Consider the following 19,000-nt stretch of genomic DNA (forward strand, 5'->3'; position numbering starts at 1 on the left):
CCTCTGATGTGGACTTGCTCTTGTCAAGCTCGGAGGCTTTAGGCAGAAGCTATCGCAAGCTGTCTGCCAGCACGGTGCCAGCCAAGGTGGTATTACTTATTAAAAAGACTTTACTTCATTCCAAGAAAGTCCCTCAGATGAAGCTGAAGGACTCAGAGCCAACCTCACCAGCATTTCTTGGTCTATGTAGTGAACTCAACTGGGATGTTCAGCTCAACCTGGGAGCTGGCCGCAAGAATGGATTGTCTGTGCCTGGCACACAGGAATATCACAACCCGGTGGCTACAGAGGGTTTAGGAGTAAGAAACAGTTGGTAGGTGCCCTTGCCCCCACAGACTTGCCCCTATGGCCTTGCCCCTACAGCCAGGATCCTATATAGCCCCCGTCAGTACCCACACTATCAGGGGCAGCCCAAGATCAACCCTTCCTGCAAGCCCTGTCTTCCCTTGTGTCAAGCACCAGGAAGAACCATTGTGGCCAAGTGACCCAGTGTGTGTTTGCAAAGCAGATGACAACTTGGCACGATGCATGAAGCCAGGGGAGTTTCAATCCAGTCAGCACAAGGATGGCTTTTGAGAGGTGGTAGAGGAGGTCCCTGGGGCAAGCAAAATCCCTCCATGCAAAGGGAGGCACCAGTGACAGTGAAACACATGTTAGAATCCCAATTTTAGTGCACAGCACTCTCTTTGTTCCTCTGGAGCTTCCTCCCAGTGCCTGAAGTTGACTGGGGTCTATCAGGTAGACACCAGCCTGGAAGTGTCCGTTCAAATGCAGGTCCCAAAGCAGAGATCAACAGCAGATGATGGAGAACTGGTCTTCTAGTCAAAGTAAACCCACTTAAAACCCAACCTGCAGCAAACATCTCTATCTTTCCATTGGGTGCTCCAGAGCGGGGTACGTACAGTTTAGACCCTTCAGCAGCAGCAGAAGCTCCCCAGATCCTTAAAGTGAGAGGAGACCTCATCCACATGGTGATTCTAGACACCAAAGCTAGGCTCCCACTTTTAATTTCTCTCTGGTGGTGCTTCTGTCTGTTGAGCAGATAGAAACCCCAGAGCAGTTGGAGACAAGAGCCCGGCAATGGAAAGTGAGGAACAAGAACAATGTAGGCAAGGCACATGGCCACCCATGGCAGCCTCCCCAGCAAAACAAAGTAGCCATAAGTGGCATGAGCCACCATTCAAGCCACGTGGCATGGGGAGCCTTGCCTGAGCAGGGAGCCCTCTGCTCCCAGCCTGCGACACATCAGCACCCAAACAAGTGCTTCACGAGGCAATAAACCTGTTGAAGGAATAAATCAGCTGTACAGCAAGGTTATGCTTTGGGAACGTCTCCGCCATGGTGAAAGTATCCTCTGCACCTAGTGATTAGGTTTATATTACAATGTGGCTTTTAAGGCTCACTGTGCTGAATAAAAATTTAGGCAATTAGGGATCTTATTTCTTAGGAAGAGCTGCTCACTATCGTACAGTCACAGAGCTTTTGCTCAATTACAATTGTTCACAGTCAGCAAAAACAATTTCTGCACTGTAATGAAATAATGGAATAATTATATGCAAGGGAGGGCTTCTGATCTTTTTAATTATTCTATTCTTCATTTTTAAAAGGGCTATTTGAAAACGCACTCTTATAATTGATTGCTATAAATCAGTCAGAGGCATTCTAAGGATCATAAATATTCTAACTTTTAAAAGACAAAGAAATGCTAAATATTCAATGAAATCCTTCAATATTCAGAAAATTTAATCTAGGGTAAAAGGATAGACTGCTCTTTGGAAAATAAAAAGTAAATTTGTTGTCCTGTGAAAAATGAAATATCTTGAATGTCAGTAACAGAAATGGAATTAACAAGAGATCTTTTTACTGTTTTTTAAGGTCATTAGGCTGTGAATTCTATAATTATGGAAATTGTCAGTCCAGTTCTGTGGAGTGTTTGCTCCCATCCATAAGGTATTGGAATGTTCAATCAGTCTCTCTCGTGGGAAAGTTAGGTCATAACTGTAAGTGTACCAGCAAAATTGAATTAAGCAAAGAGATTTCATTAGTATTTATAGCCAGAAGGCATCTGTAAAAGTACAGGGCAAAGAAGTTATGTGGAAGTCAAAGGAGAAAAAAAAATGGGCTTCTGGTGACAAAGGCGAATCTGAAAGAGATATAAGTGTATAATGAATAAGAGCTATTGAGCGCTGCTCCAAAGAGGGAGTTGCAAAGATGTCAAATATTGATTTTCTTGTGTATGCCTTTGGACTACATATGTAATTGTTTAGATTTGCTGTCTTCATGATACAACAATATTTGTTGTTGAAGGTTAAAAAGCAGAGTGGGAAACAACCCAAAAAGTCGGAAACGTGTTGGAGAGTTATAATAATCCTACAAGGAGGATTGCATGAGCAGGAGTCTGTGCTTCCCGGCAAATAAACGTCTTTATGACAACCAGAAGCACTCGTCTGTTGGAAGTATTGCTCCTGGTATTGCAGAAACACACATTGTATGCAGGGCCATTGAACCATATTGCATTTATTGATTGAAAATATACAATTTGCTTCTAATGAGTTCCTCCAACTTCTTATACCAGGAAGATATTCCATAGACATGCACAATACTGCATGGGTACACTGACAGATAAATACAATCCTCATATGTGAGTTATTTACACGGGAATGAGAGTGCCTTTCTGGGTCTTAATGCAGAACTGAGAGCGCATTTCCTGATGCTGATTAATATCTTAATGAAATAAACCTCTTGAAATATTTTTGCTCTATAGAAACAAGCGCACAAATCACCTTAAAACTGTTCTCACCTCGAACAGTTACATGATGCTGACAGGGTAGCTCTTGGTATTTCTGCACAACAGGGATTTGTGACAGACCACCCGTGACATTTTCCACATGTGGTCCTTACGCTGGCATGCACAGCAATCCAACCTTTGCTTACGCTGGTGGGAGCTTTGTCCCTGACTCCAGCAGGACATGGACTTCGATTTGAAAGTCTCTTGGAGGTCTTGGAGAGCTGAAAGCAAAAGGTGTCCCTGGAAAGCTGGAGAAAACACAACCATCAGAGCCCACCTAGGTTGTTAAATCCCTTTTTAGGTGGTCAGGACAGGAGGTGAGGTCTCCATTTTCAAGAAGGGCTGGACTCTGCAGAACCTGATAGAATCACAGAGTCATAGAATAGTTAGGGTTGGAAAGGACCTTAAGATCATCCAGTTCCAACCCCCTGCTATGGGCAGGGACACCTTACACTAAACCATATCACCCAAGGCCTCGTCCAACCTGGTCTTGATAGAGTCTGACAATTGGGTCTTAAGCAAAGAAGTCACATGGAAGAGCAGTTGGGATAAAGCCCAGACCCCTGCTGTAAACAAGAATAAGAATGGGATTAAACTCCTGGCAAACCCTGCGGCTGCTGAAGTCAGTATCAGGGCTCCCATTGCTCTCTATGGTGCTACAAGTTCACCACTGCCTGTGCAAGCTGGGAAGGAGCAAAATCCCTGGGGAGCCCAGGGAAAGGTGCAGTTCCTCTTAAGTTGCCTAAACTTAAAGGTATCTCAGGGGTGAAACTAACCCATGGATGCAACTTGCTGGTTACTTCCTTGTTTCTCTTTTGTTGAGGGCATCAAAGCACCTCATCCTTCATCCAAGTCACCATTGCAAAGCAGTCTGTCGTACCAGCAGCAACGCTACATGCTGAAAGCGCAGTGGAATCCATGATTCAGCTTCCAGACCCTCCTGAGCAGTCAGTATTACTATTCCCACTCCACAGAGAAAAATGGAAACGTTTTGCCCCTTCTCTCAGCTGGAGCAGTTTTACTCTGCCGCTCACGTGGTGTAACTCTATTTACTCTGTTACACATGACCATCAGTGAGATGGGATTACAGCTAGGAGATTAAGTGATTTACCCGGGGCCATATGATAGGAAAACCAAGCATTAGAAGTCAGTGACTCTGATATCTAAATCTATACAAACTTCTCTAGGCTGCGCTATAGTATTTATTCCCTAAATTCACTGAACTATCCTTTAGAACTCATCTTTAGAACACCCCTAGAATAAGACTAATCACAAATTAAACGTGCACTTGATAGCCTGAAGTAAAAAAGCTTTGTAATAAGGCATGTTTAACACCCTCTGCCATGAAAACAGGATTTCCAACCCTGCTAAAAACTGGGAAGCTGCTTGATTTTGCATACCTGATAATGCAGGGGAGAACAGTACTGTCCCCAGCCCCCAAATCCTGCTGCCTGCTCTGCCAGGTAGTGAAGGGGCTGGAAGTTTTTGGAGCCCTGCTGTCAGGGTACAATGTCGCCTAAGCAAGCATTAAGAGATTATGGTAAGCATAGGTATGCTTACCCCAAATAAAAGGTTTCATTAATCAAGCCATACCGAGATAAACCTGTCAGTGGACAGAGGAAACTAGAAATCAAGCGCTGTGGAAGTTCTGACAGATTGTTAAATAGAAACCCTTTAAAACTGAATTTAATTTACTGTGATATTACAGATATTTATGCATCGATAGGCAAGTGCAGATTGAGTTCGGAGGTCAGCTTGGTGCTTGAAAAATAAACGCACAGAATGAAACAAAAGGTGACAGTTACCTTTGTCGGAAATTACCCTTTATTAAACTAAATACGAAGCTCTCATCTGAGCTGCGTTAAAGAGGAAGGCACAGGGCATCACTTACTGCAGCAGGTTGGTTAATGGATAATTACAGGGAATACACCCCCAGTTTATAAAGTTGTAGCTCTAAACTTTACCAGAAGAAAGTAGGAACAAATATCGCCCTGCAGAAGCACAGTAAGGTGCAAGGGGCAGTGAGCACAGAGACCTGGCAGCAGGACTGTTCACTAATTTTGCCACTGAAGTGCTCCTCTCCCATCTGGAAATGTGGGTTTGATTCCGATACCCACCACTTATTTATTTAGTTTATCCTCTTGGAATTTTTTCAGCCTCTCCATTTTCAGATCCATCGCTTCTTCGGAATCAGGATGCTCCTCTTCCTGCCTTTTCCTCCTCCTTAGCTGCATGGTTTCAGGGAAATAAAGTAGGAGAAAGGTAAAGGAGAGTTTTCTATCCAGGTAGTTCTGCCAGCAAGTGGCACAAAGTTGATTGCAAAGAGAAGTTGCAAAGACCTGGGCAAGAGCTGCATCATTCTTCATTCACCTTTCTCCTAAGGAGTAAGACCCCCGGAGACAGAGCATGAGGTGTCTTGGGCAGATAGAAAGCAAAACATCACCCTTGTTTCAAAGGATTATCCACTCTCATACAAACAGGCATAAATCTTTTTGCCATTGACAGGATGGATCCTTATCTAACAATAACATTTGACTTGAACATTATGGTTACATTGCATAACATGCTTTTTCTTTCAAAGAGATACTGCGATTTGAAGGGGAAATTTGGATCTGATGATGATCCAGCAAAGCCAACAACAAGGCTCCTACTGTCCCTACCCAGCACAGAAAGAAGCCCTCAAATACAAGCAGTCCTAAGTAAAAACAAGTATGTCAGTGCTATATGATATGAATGTCTTTATCTGCCAGACTTACATGAGATCATATCTAAATACATTTCTCCAAAACATATAGGTATATTACATTTCACACACACGAGAAACATGTAAAACATGCAGCACACGTCAGCCAAAGCTATGCCAGACATATGTCCTTCCCAAAACAACAGCCCAAAAAGTCCTTCCCAACTCAAGGTACAAATCATTACTGCACAGGAGGAGCCACATGAGTAAAGTAGTGCAAAATCTGCCACTGCTTTCGAAGTAAATGTCCTCTTTGCCCACACTGGGGACGCAGGTCTACGGGCTATAGGTAGCAGTTAATAGAAGCCAAACCAGCAGGATACTGTGACAAAGTCTCAGCTGTGTTCCTCCTCTGATCATCGCTGCTCCATGAGCAGCACACGTTAACACAGACCAGCCCTGCAGGACACCTTGTAGTTACCTGGGAGCTGCATTTGCTGTGGCTTCAGTACAGGAATGACCATTGCTTCAGGTCCAGGTTCACTAAGAAATGAAAATAAAGAGATAAAATCTATCAGGAGAAAGCAAGGATGGAAGGTATTTCATATATATGAAGATGGAAATTTACTTTATGAATTTTAACTAGACTTACCTGGAAAACGAAACTCTAGTTCAGCTTTGGAGTAGTGCTAACTTGGAGCATATATTTAAGTCCCATTGGTTGACATGGTTTAAATGCTACACTGAGTAATTCTGGAAACACAGGCTATAGGACTGGAAGAATTCAGGAAGCTCATCCCTTTAGTTGGAGGAAGACTGGGTCAGATCTAGCAAAGCCAGCCCTGTGACTGCAGGCTGTAGGAGTAGATGGAAGTCACTTACACTCCAGAAACAAACCAAACCCAAACCTCCAAACCCAGAGTCATGAAGGACTAAATAAGAGCATATTGGAAGTGAATCCATTCATAGCTGCAGAGCTCCAGGAGCCCGGCGTTCTCAGGGTGAAATGTAGCATGTCCTTGTGCCCTGAGCAGCCACCTCTGTTGGATCTGGGGGAGGAAAGCCACCTACCCACTTGTTTAGAGCAAGGCAAAGAGTATAAACAGGGGAGAAGAAGGACATTGAGAGCCTGAGGAAAGGTGAGTGTGCAACCCCATGAGGACAGACCTGAGTGGTGCGCACTAGCTGGGATTGCTCCCTGTGAACGCCAGTACCTCCCCTTGCTGCACTGGGGAACAGTAATGCTTTCCCAGCATTAAATGAGTTGCACATCTTAAATTCATTCATTTCTGTTCTGTGTATTGAGATAAAGCTTGAATGCTTGAATGTCTTCTTATTATGAATGAGTGTTAACTCTGCATTGGTGCTAAGAGGTGTAACGAGCAGGAATGAAGTAAAATTAATAGATGCCTGTATGGACCAAGTACAAGAAGTGTCTCATAGGCAGTGGAACATTTTCCCAAGGGAAGCAGAGAGAAAAATATACAAACTGGAAAGTTTTAAAGAAGCAGAAGGAGCCCTCTTACACCTGGGCTGCGTGAGCCCTCAAAGTGAGTGATCTACGAGCATCACACTGAGCCCTTTTCACCAGGAAAACTTACAAGCAGCGGTATAAGAGCTGAGTAAAGAGGAGCCACAATGGTTCTGTGCCTCCAGCAGAGCCAAAAGCCACCCGAGTGGCTCCTGCCCATGGCCAAGGGCTGGTGCAGGGATCACTCGACACATCAGCCACCCAACCAGGGGGGCAACAGCCCTCACACACCTCCATGACCCCCTCCAAGCCCTGTGAAACCTCCCAACCCTCCCGCACCAGCACTGGGTGGCCACGGCTGCAATAAACCCCGGGATGGGATAGGGTCTGTTATCCCAAGCGCTCCTCCCTGTGCACAGACCACATTCACCCATCACAGAGCTGCCACCGCAGCTCCCCCCATTTTATTTAGATGAGTTTACAGAGCAATTAAGATGTTTTGGCAAATGCTGAGGCGCAGATTTCCTCCCTTATGATAGATCATTGCTGGCTGGTTTTTCCCCCTTCTCCTTCTGGACAGATAAATGTTTCATGGTCCCACAGACATATTTTCTCTGTGCCCAGTTGCTTAGAATCCATCTAAACACGCCAGTTGAACTCCTCTATCATGTAATATTTTAACAAGAGCCCCTACATAAGCTGTATTTACAGGCTGTAAATACTGCTTGATGAGCTCAACACGTTATTCTGTCCTCTCCTTAGCTGGAATTCCTCTTGGAAACCTTTCTTACCTGGGCAAAAGCAGGAAATCTGACCAAAAAATCATGCTGACGTGGTTTAAGGAATAAATATTGATCTTTGACATCCTCCCCTTCCAATTGGGAATACCACCCTTTACAGACTTATGTCAAAATGAAAACCCTCCTTGGTTTTATCCATCCTGCCCTGCACATGAGCTGAGTTGCCAGTGTGTGCCATCATCATTGTCTGAGTGCTGGAAATGCTCATCCAGGCTCTGCGCTGCCTTTGATCCCCCAAAGAAGCTTCTGAAATCAGCAGGGTTTTACAACATGCCCTGGAAGGCATTAAAATACCTTAATAAAACATTTAATAAAGATTCCTCTAATAAGGTGAAAGATTTAAATTGAATTCACAGAAGCACCCTGATGGCCAAACCAGCAAAGAAGCTTCATGGGGTACAGCAGGAAGATGCTTGGGTGGAAATGGTCCACGTTACCCCCCAAAAATATAACAAGTAATATTATTTTTGGCCAAAAATAATATCGGGGGGAACAAAAGCCAACCTTTCACCTTCTGAAGCTGCCAAATATGTTTATAACAAGTTTATGGACGTCACCCACTTTTCCTATTAAAATAGTGATAACTCAGTCCTGGATTTAGAGGATGGAGGAGGAGATGTGGCAGGTCAGGACGGCCCTTTGGTGGCTGCCCTTACCCTGCTGCAGAGCCAGGACATGTAGTTTAGAAATGCCTGTTTTCTTCACAGACAGAAAAAGCAGAGAGTCCCCTAAAATGCATTAGAGCATCCTCCAGATAAGGAGCTACCTGGTTCAGCAGGTGAAGAGGTGCTCGGGGAGGTTTTGATAGAGAGATTATGGACCTGATTACATTAATACCTAGCATGGGTTTTAACCTGCATTTTGGGTAAAATTCACCGCTCTGCAGAAGGCCCATAAAAGGCCTGTGCTCTGCTTACGCTCCACCAAGGCACCATTTGGAGGGTGCACGTGGAGCTGCGGTGATGCATAGGCCCTGCGCCGGCCGCAGGCATCAGGAGCTTCAGCCCTTAGGTATCAATCAGACTCAATGTGTTGGGGAAAAATATTAGCAGAGTGATTTTATTAACAACAGCAATCATTCACTGCTTGTCTTTCCATGCTTAATAAAGGGAATCGAGGGCGTTATACATGAGCCATAGGAATGGCTTATGAAGATATCCTGGAAAAACACAAACTGAAGCTCTGGGAAGCATGAGAGCACATGGAGCTGGCTGCTGCCGACGTCCTGCGTTGGTTAATACAAATAAACCTTGAATCAGCTTGTGGTGGTCCTTGGGCACCCTCGTGATGGGCAAAGTCTCAAAGGGGTGTCACTGAGCTCAGTGCAAGTTGGTTTCATGCTGGGAAGAGGACGGGGCCAGCCCATGGAGGGCTTCTGGAGATGCTGCTTTTGGCAAAGGGATTTCCTCACAGCCCTGGAAATCCTCTTAGCCTCTTCTCAGCCATTTGCATCTCACTGGGAAGGGGAATAACTGAGAGAAAAGCCTGCTGTGCCTCCCTCACACCTTATACCTACCTGCAAAGTCAGTATAAAACCTCACACGGGCAGCGGGTGAAAGGAGCTCCCACCGCTGCCTCTCTGCAGACCCTCCCTTTGAGTTGTGCCCCTGCTTTCTGGGATTCATCAGCCCTTTTTGAGGCATGTTTGTCACCAAATTGGCATCACTTGCGCCATCCCTTTGGGACACGTGTAGCTGATGAGAAAGGTATTCCGTCATGTTGATTTCATCCCCTTCCTTAGACAGATAAAGGCATCTTCATATAAAATCAGAATCCCACCCTGGTTTGGGTTGGAAGCGACCTTAAATCTCATCCAGTTCCAACCACCTGTCCAGCCTGGCCTTGAACGCTTTATCCCCATCAAACCTCTCCTCTCCTTCCACACATGGGGAAATCCCTGGCTTTTGAAGGAGCAGTGATAGCCCAAGCGCACGCCTTCCCTGACCAGGAGCAAAGCCAGAGGGTGACGGCTTGTGCTATTGGAGAGGCCTTTGGGAAACCTGGTGTATGGAAGGTGTCTCTGCCCGTGGCAGGGAATTGGAACTGGATGAGCTTAAAGGTCCTTTCAGCCCAAACCAGGCTGGGATTCTGATTGCACCCACCATGGAGCCGATTTATTGGCTGCCACACATCTCCCTCTGCCCTGTACCAGCAGCTGGTCTGGGGTCACCCCTTCCACCCATCCTCTTCCCTTGATAGAGTTAAATAAAGCAAATTTAAAGGAGTTTTTGAGAGTCGTCTCTGCTTGTTCCTGTGTATTTATTACCCCTCACAGCACAGGAGCCTCCTCCGGGGACAGGGATTTGGCAGGGTGTCCAGAGGACAAGTTTTAGCCATTTTCTTGGAGGTGGACGGGATATGATTCCTTCCAGGAACCAGCGCTGCTGGATGCTGGGGCTGTGCAGGACTGGCAGGCACAACCCGGGGGCACCTATTCCAATTGCTTGGAGCTGGGATTTGCAAAACGAAAACCTGAAGACCAAACGAATTTTGGTTGAACAACTGACAACTGATTGGGGGGGGGGGGGGGGGTGTCCCCCAAATCAGACCTGAACTGACTTGGCAGCCGTCTTGCACTAAAGGCAGTAGAGTTCCTCTGCTCACACAGCCCAATTTACTCAATAATAATTCCGTGGTTTAAATCCTTTGGTTAATTTCGCTCTCTCCCTGTTTTCTAAAGCATCCGAATCTCGAAGCTCTGCTGGGCTCCGCTCTTCTGACCGTTCCGGGTTTATTTTCTCAGTCCCGAGGGGATACGCTATGGGGACACCTGAGCGCTGCTGCCTTCTTTTGCCACGTCCCCTGGACGTTTTCCTGCCCGTATCCAGCACAGGGATCTCCCCCTGTGAGCTGAGGGGAGCTGGGTCCCCCCATCCCAATCCATGGAGCAGAAAGGGAGGATATTGGGGTGTCTCCCCAGAGGGAAGGCTTGGGTTGGTTTGGGGTTGTCTCCCCTGCAGCAGCCCCGGGGCGGGGGGGGGAGAAGAAAGAAACGGGGGGGGGTCCCGAAGTTGCCTTCCGCGGCCGCGCACCCCGCACGGGGGGACAGTCCCGCCGCCGCCCCCAGCTTGGGTTTCCCTAAAGGCGAACTGGGGCTAAATAATGAATCGATCTAAAATTAACCGGAGGAATGGAAATGCTCTAAAAATAAGCCAGCAGCTGCCGTGGTCGCAGCCCCCCGCTCCCGTGGGGAAGGGGGAGCGGGGCCGCCCGGAGGAGGGGGCTCGGCACGGCGCGGCCGGTCCGCGGGCGCGCTGCTGTGAGGACGGCCGTGATTTCCTCTGCTGTCCGCGGGCGCGGTGGCAGCTCCGCATCTCGGCGCGGACGGAGCCCCCCAAAACTTCTCCGCTGCGATGTATTTATCGCTATCATTGTAACTGTAAATGCCTATTTTCTGTTGCCGTTTCGCAGGGCAGCACCGAAGACGCTCCGGGAACCGGCGGGTCGACTCCCCGACATCCCCGACCCGCCGGGGGCTGCGGAGCGTGTGCGGGAGCCACCGCCGCGCTCCTGCGGGGCAGCGCCGGGCAAAGAGCCGGCCCCGGGCCGCTGCGAGCCCCGCCGCACCCCCCCTTTGCACACACACACACACATACACACACTCACACTCCTCTTCCCTCCTGTCTGATCCCGGCAGCGATCCTGTATCCTCCCGGCTTGTCTCTTTTATTCTTTTGTACTCAGGCGCGTTGTCCTGGCCAGCAGCGTCGAACGGGGGCTTTTGTAAAACGGGACAGATAAAAATGAGCAACATCACATTGTTTGACAGAAGGATCCGAAATGATAAAATGCCTTCTCCGGAGGGGGTGAAAATGGTGAATTCCTAAAAAACAAGAGCGTCGCTTCTCTCCTCCGCCTCCCTGCGCTGCTCGCAGTAGCCTAAAGGGATCTGCAGCCTGCACCAGCCCGAATCACGTCCAGCCACTTCTTTGCCACGGGAAGTCCTCTTTTAAAAGCCTTCATTTATTTATCTTAAATAAATAAAGAAAAAGGGATGGGGGGGAAGCAGCGGTTTCGGTCGGGACCCCCCCGTCCTCCTCCTCCCGGCGAAGGAAAAGCACAATTTTCGAGAGAAAGGCTGGTTTTGATTAAATCTGACATGCTGCTGATAACTCCATGCTAATGTGAAATAATTAACATAATAGCCATAATTAAAAGCACGCTAACAATGCCATAAATTTATCACACAATTTTACTAGCTTTCTGCCCCTAACTGCTCTCTCATCGTTAATTAAACGTGTTGCCTTTTACAGAATGGATGTTTAGACGTTTCCAATACAAATAAATCCGAAACCGTTTTGGAAACATGAGCGATTTCGTTTTGTACTGAGGTCTGCCGGGTTTAGAGGCGATTTACTACGATGAAAAAAAAAAAATAGATGGGGGGGGGAAGTTAAAAAGGAAAACAGGAGAAAAAGGAACAGAAAAAAGAAAGGAAACACTTGCAAATAGAGGCCTAAACCCAATATATATATAAAGGAGAAATAGGCATATGTCTATTTGGAAAGCTGCGTCTTTAGGGAAAAGCGGCCGGGGGGGGGGGGGGATCCAGGCCCCGGACCCCGCCGTGTGCACAGCCCCGGTCCCGGCCGAGGGATGCTTCTGTCGCGTCCCCCTTCCTTTGACTGTGTTATTTTACGGGGGTATATGTTATTTGATGGTGTTTTTTTTCCCCGCAGCCCCTCTCCTGCCGTCCCCTTCGCGTTGATAACGAACCACAATGCTGGTTTAATCCAGGTCAGGTCAACGATTTATATAACTCATTAGTGAAAGTAATAGGCTTAAGGAGATGAAAGGGGACACCTTGGGTTTCTCCTTCCTTTAAAACGATTACAGAAGCAGAAATCGCCCCAGCCCCCGAGCCTCAGCCTCCGGGTTTATTTTTAACTCGCTCCGCAGCCGCGATCTTGCTTTGCCATATTAGAATCAAATTGAGTTGTAATTAATTTCTCCCTCTCTCTCATAACTTGTACCCGTCCTCCCTTCCCCGCCGCTTGCCGCGTCTCTATTTGACTCCGTATCGATCCGGACGATACAGTTTGCTTTCGCTCCTGTTGCTAAATCTATCTATCCATATGGGCGCCCACTTTCTATTTCTGGAGGCGTTATTCCCGAAGCCCTTTTGATTATTGCAGTGCTCCGCAGGGCGCAGCTCCCGCTCAGCCCTTGGACTTCCGCGGGGCCGGGATAATGCGGGATAAGTTCCCTGATTTTTAGAAAAGCTTTTCCCATTCCTCCCTGGTGGCCTCCTAAATATTATCCAGGCGGGTGGGCTCCTAAATACTTCCTTAAACTTGGCCGGTTGCAAGCCCGCGGAAGGGCGCGGAGGAGCGCGGAGCCCTGATTGAGCATGGGCTTAGTACAATCGAGCCCTAATCGAGGGGAAACGTTTTTTTTTCACGCTAAGCACCGTCATTAATGGTATGAATCAATTAATTTGACTTTTATTGTGTCGAACAAAAGCGCAACAAATGAAGGGGGGGGGGAGGAGTTGGTCTTTTGTTTTTCCTTTCCTTTTCCTGAGGAGAGGCTTTGCCGTGTAACGAGGGGGGGGCTGAGAGAATGTGAGTGGTAGCGGGCTGTACGCGGGTGCGGAGGGCAGGGCCGCGGGCCGCAGAGTTCCGCAGGGAAACGCGCAAAAACGGGTCGGAGAGAGGCCCCGTCGAGGCCGGGTATTAGCTCGGGGGCACCGTTATTTCGAGGCTGCCATGGATTTGGGGGGAGGAAAGGAGTGGATTTGCCTTTCCCATCCCAGAACGGTGCGAAACCGTTCGCTCGCGGGGCATTTCCCCAATGTAATTGTATTTCCGAAACCCGACGACTCGTAACGAGCACTGCAAGAGGGGTGACGGCAGGAACTGAACGGCGAAGCTGGGAGTCGGGAGGGGACAGAGGAGGGCGGCCGGGCCCGGCCCCTGCGGCCCCAGTGGGCCCCTCTCCCCTGTTCGGGGCTTACCTGGGGCCGCGGCAATACGGTGCTCACATTCCCACACACTCCCTCATTTCCTACTTTTTCATATGCTAAGGCCCGCAATGATTAAGTCGTTAACACCTCTGGAGGAAAGGGAAAAAAAAAGAAAGAAAAAAGAGGAACAAAATAAAGGAACCGGCTCAAAGCTTCTTTATTTACAGTTTCCCTTTGTTATTTTACGTCCTTTTGATTTCCCCTCTCAACTAACCGGATAGATCGATCAGCAGCCATTCCTCGGGATAAAACAACATACATCGAGAAAAACACCAAAACCTCATTTCGGAGCCCAGATTTAGGGGTGGGGGTGGGGGTGTTAAACCCTAACTCAGCTCCGCACCCGCGGAGCCTGCGCTCAACCGCTCGGGGTGCGGGGAGGGGGGGCTCCGGTGGGCGCTGGACGGGGCGGGCGGCGGGGAGCGGAGCCTCCGCGCTCTTTGTTGACAGCCCACGAAGGGACCCGAGTTTGTGCATGACTTCCCGGCGGGGCGCCTGACGTCACGCGGTCACGTGGCACCGCCTCCGAGTATATCTTTAACGGGAAAGTAAATCCATCAGCAGAGCGGACCCCGCCGCGCTTCTCAAGTGGCGAGCGCGGCCCCGCGACGCCCTCGGCCTCCTGCCCTGCCCCGCCCGGCGCCGGGAGCTGCGTCCCCTCCCTCGGGGGGGGGCGGGCGGAAAAAACCCAGCCCGGGGAAAAAGGGGTGAAAAGAGCAAAGAGACCCAAACCCCGCCGGGCCGAGCGCGGTGGGGCCGCGGAGCGGAGCGGTGGAGCGCCGGGTGCCCGCGGAGCCGCGGCGGCGGCGGCCCCATGCCCGGCGCCCGCGGGCGCGCATCGCGGCGGGCGGGAGCCAGCGTCGCCGCCTGACGCCCGATGCCCGGCGGCGGGAGCGGGGCGCGCAGCCGGAGGTGACCGCGCAGCCCCGCGCCGCGGGACGCGGCGGACGGGAGAGGAGCGGGCGCGGCCGCCCCATGCCCCGCGGGGCCGGCGCGGCGGCGGGCAGCCGGTCCGCTCGGGGGTAGCCGCAGGGGCCGGTCGGAGCAGCGGCGGGAGGGGGGCGCGGGGGCTGCTCCCCCCGCCGCCGGGTGCGGGAGGGAGGCCCCGCCGCCGCAGCCGCCGCCGCGCCCCGTCCGCCGAGCGGGGATGACCCTGTCGGGAGGCGGCAGCGCCAGCGACATGTCCGGGCCCGCCGTCCCGGCGGCCGAGGATGTGGATATCGACGTGGTGGGAGAAGGCGACGACGGGCCGGGCAAGGACAGCGACGGCGAGGCCGGCAGCCCCGCCGCCCTGCCGCGCCTGCCGCTGGACGAGGCGGCGGAGCTGGCGCTGCCCGCGGAGGTGGGCGCGGGCGCGGAGAGCGGCAGCAGCGGCAGCGTTAGCCCGGCCGGGGCGGCCCCCGGCGGCGCGGCCGAGGGCGGCAAGGGGGGCGGCGAGGAGGGGGCGAGCGGCGGCGGGGCGGCGGCGGGGCAGAGCAAGCCCAAGAGCAGCCTGGTGAAGCCGCCGTACTCGTACATCGCCCTCATCACCATGGCCATCCTGCAGAGCCCGCAGAAGAAGCTGACGCTCAGCGGCATCTGCGAGTTCATCAGCAACCGCTTCCCTTACTACCGGGAGAAGTTCCCCGCCTGGCAGAACAGCATCCGCCACAACCTCTCCCTCAACGACTGCTTCGTCAAGATCCCTCGGGAGCCCGGCAACCCGGGCAAGGGCAATTACTGGACGCTGGACCCGCAGTCCGAGGACATGTTCGATAACGGCAGCTTCCTCCGCCGCAGGAAGCGCTTCAAACGGCACCAGCAGGAGCACCTGCGGGACCAGACGGCGCTCATGATGCAGGGCTTCGGCGCCTACGGCCTCGCCGGCCCCTACGGCCGCCCCTACGGGCTGCACCCCGGTGCCTACACGCACCCCGCGGCCGCCGCCGCCGCTCTGCAGTACCCCTACATCCCCCCCGTGGGGCCCATGCTGCCGCCGGCCGTGCCGCTGCTGCCGTCGGGCGAGCTCAGCCGCAAAGCCTTCAACTCCCAGCTCAGCCCCAGCCTCCAGCTCCAGCTCAACAGCTTGGGCGCCGCCGGCTCCATCGTCAAATCCGAGCCCAGCAGCCGCCCGTCCTTCAGCATCGAGAACATCATCGGCGTCCCGGCCGCCAGCTCGGCCGCCAGCGCCCAGACTTTCCTACGGCCGCCCGTCACCGTGCAGTCGGCCCTGATGGCCCACCAACCGCTGGCGCTGGCCAGGACCACCGCTGCCATCGCCCCTATCCTCAGCGTGCCTACCAACATCATCGCGGGGCAGTTCCTGCAGCCCGCGGCCCCTGCCGCCGCCGTGCAGACCAAGTGGCCGGCGCAGTAGCCCAGGCCGGTAGCTCCGGGGTGGGAGATCCGGTAGCCCCGGGCACGGACAGCCGGTAGCCCTGAGGAAGGAGAACCGGTAGCCCCGGGGAGGGCCATCCCGCAGCCGCGGGGAGGGAGATCCGGTAGCCCCGAGCAGCTCCGGCCGCCCCTTCGGGGCGCAGCGGGCGCCGTCCCTCCGTGTTCCCCCCCGTTTGCCGGCCCCCGCCGCTTGTACATATTTGTATCAAAAATCACTGACGTTGCTTTGGGGGTTTTTATTTTTCTAAAGAGGCGGATGAGGGTCGCCATTAGGAGCTGCGAACTTTCACTTTTTTTGAAGGTTCCGGCGCTCCGAGCGGTTTTATCCGAAATAAAACGAAAAAAAAAAACAAACGAGGGAGGAAAAAAAAAAAAAGAAAAAATGTATAAAAATAATAATAATAAACGGGGGAAATTTTAAATATTGAACGGGCGAGAAAAAAAATTGGAGCGAAAGAAAAGGAATCCAGGAGGCAATCGCTGTCACTCTATTATAAAGCCTGTTTATATATGGATGGATATATGTATTCTAAATGTTATCCCTTCGTGTTGTACACAACTTTGTAAATAAATTTTTAAACTGCTCTGCCCGCCTTTGTGTGAGCGCGCATCTTTCCGCACCCACCCGCGGGACCAGCTCCGCACCCGCGGAGGCTGGAAATGCGCATCCGCGGAGCGCCGGGCTCTCCCCTTCCCGCCGAGCTTCAGCGATGCGGTCGGGCTTCCCACCTCCCGCCGGTCCCGATGCTCCATCCGCGGCCGCGCAGCGGCATCGGCATCGCCCCGATTCTTCGCGTATTAAAACTTGCGCGGTGGATCCGCGGCCCCCGCTCCGTGTCGGGATTTTTCCTTTAGGTGTATTCATTTTTCCCAGCCTGGCTTCGGCTCCGCATCCCGGCGCTGCGGGATCTGCCCCTTTCAGCCGGAATAGGTACGCTCGCGGTTGGCTTTTGGGGCTGATTATAAGGGAAATGATGGAAAAGAAAAGCCGTTGGGGCGATTTAAGCAACGTTTCGGATTTATTCTGCAGGGTGGGAGGCGATAAAATGAAAATCGAGCCGTGGCCGAGCGCGGATCTTTCGTTTAAATCGGGGGAATAAGCGGGGTTAAGGAAGCGGCTCCGCGTTCCCACGGGTGGGAACGGCCTTTCCCAGCGAATTCCTCCTAACCGAGTTTTCAACCTGCTGCGAACGCTCGGAACGCGGTGTATTTGTGTGTGTTTCTCTGCATTCACGGGGGTAAAATAAAGACAGCGCCAGGGTTGAAATGAAAACGGAATAGATCTGTAGGATTCCGTAGGGTTTAATCTCGGGCACCGTTTCCCTCGGACCGTGTTTGACACTTTATTCTCTGCCTCGTAAAACGTTGGGGGTTTAAAACCTTGCTGGATTTGGGGTGTTGTTATTTTTTTAATAGATATTCATTTTTTCCGCCCAAATAATTCGCTGTCTTTGTTAGGAAAACCGGCTGCGGCGGGATGCGGCGGGATGAGGAACGGGCCGAGGCGCTCATTTCACGCCGGGAGCCGCGGATTGAACCCAATAGTAAATAAAAGCGGCCCGGTAAGCGGTAAATATTATTTCATCCTAAAGAAATATTTAGACCTCGGCAGACAGAGACTAAAATAAAACGAGCGGCCCGGCGAGGGGGGAGGTTGAACTTTAATAAGGCCACGGTGATGGGCTGGAAGGGAAGGGGGGGCCTCACCTGAGGGTTCAAGGGGGGGGTGTCCCCCCGAATTGGGTCTTACTGGGGGCGGCTCCATGGGTAACAAGTCGTTTCCCAGTTGTGCCTCATCGGGTTTGCGCAAACAGCAAATGGTCCGGGGGGGGGGGGGTGTCGGGCAGCCGCCGAGGTTATTTCTATATTTAGGGCCGGATACCCCTGGGAAAAGGGGAAGGAGCCGCCGCGGAGTTCGCGTTTCGGCTCGGGAAGCCGCTGGCCCGGGGCTTCCAGAGGACACCGGGTGAGCGGGGCTCATTCCACCCCAGCCTTTGTTACTTATAAAATTACTCGCTCATGTTTCCCCGCATAGCAGCAATACCTCGGGCTCGGCATCTGCGCCGCGCAGGCAACTTTCCCCCTCCCCGTGCCGCGGCCCCGGGAAGCGCCTCTCCCCTCCCAACCCCCCCGTTACCTCCGTTCTCTCTTCCTCACCCCCTGTTTTCCAACGGCCCCCGTTTCCAGCAGGACCCTGCGGCGCTGGGGAAGCCTTTCCCGGGGAAGGGGCGGCGGCGGCTCCCGGGGCCGGGCAGCACCGGGCTCAGGAGGGACGCAGCGGCCATGGACCCCCTCCCGGCGGCCGCCTCCCGCGGGGCCCGCTGCTTCCCCGCAGGAGCGGCGGGGCCGGGAGCGTCAGCGGGGGCCTTGCGGGCAGGTGAGGGCTCCCGGTGGCGGCGGCAGCCCGAGGGGGCTGCAGTGGCGCGGCGGGGCCTGCAGGGGGCGCGGCGGCTCCCGCAGGGACCGGGTCCCCTCACCCCTGGGGCCGGGAGCTCGGCCGGTGCCCGGGATGGGCGCGCTCCTGCACGGCGGGACGAGGGAGCCAGAAGCCGGTTCCCGAAGCGGGGAGGGCTCGTAACCGGCTGTCACTGCGTGCGGCGGCACAGCGGAGCGGGCCGGGCCGGGGAAACCGGAGACAGCGTCTCCCGGTGAAGTTTCCGCAGCCGTTTTCTTGTTCTTCTTCCACAGACCTGTGCCCGGCGCGTATGGCAAAACCCGACACGGTCGGTGACAGATGCCCGTTAGTATAAGAGGTGTCGTGTCGGTCCCTGGGGTGCATTGAAAGTAACCGGATCCTAAACACGGGGAAAACGTTCCCCATCCCTGGCAGTGTTCAAGGCCAGGTTGGACACAGGGGCTTGGAGCAAGCTGCTCTAGTGGAAGGGGTCCCTGCCCGTGGCAGGGGTTGGAGCTGGAT

At 52.4% G+C, this 19,000-nt stretch overlaps 1 protein-coding gene across 1 annotated transcript; it reads left to right on the forward strand.

Annotated features, from left to right (window-relative positions):
- Positions 1-14,804: 14,804 nt before the first annotated feature.
- FOXD3 (forkhead box D3) lies at positions 14,805-16,178 on the forward strand. The gene has a single exon (XM_061469589.1). The coding sequence runs from the start codon at positions 14,855-14,857 to the stop codon at positions 16,061-16,063; it is 1,209 nt and encodes a 402-aa protein (XP_061325573.1). The 5' UTR covers positions 14,805-14,854; the 3' UTR covers positions 16,064-16,178.
- The last annotated feature ends 2,822 nt before the right edge of the window (positions 16,179-19,000 follow it).

Source organism: Pezoporus flaviventris, unplaced genomic scaffold, assembly GCF_033815535.1.
Source record: "Pezoporus flaviventris isolate CSIRO_AGI_PZ_B2104156 unplaced genomic scaffold, CSIRO_AGI_Pfla_v1 ptg000059l, whole genome shotgun sequence".
Taxonomy (NCBI): Eukaryota; Metazoa; Chordata; class Aves; order Psittaciformes; family Psittacidae; genus Pezoporus; species Pezoporus flaviventris.

Excerpts from the sequence above, each read along its gene's own strand:
- FOXD3 (XM_061469589.1), top strand. The coding sequence starts at position 14,855 with ATGACCCTGTCGGGAGGCGGCAGCGCCAGCGACATGTCCGGGCCCGCC.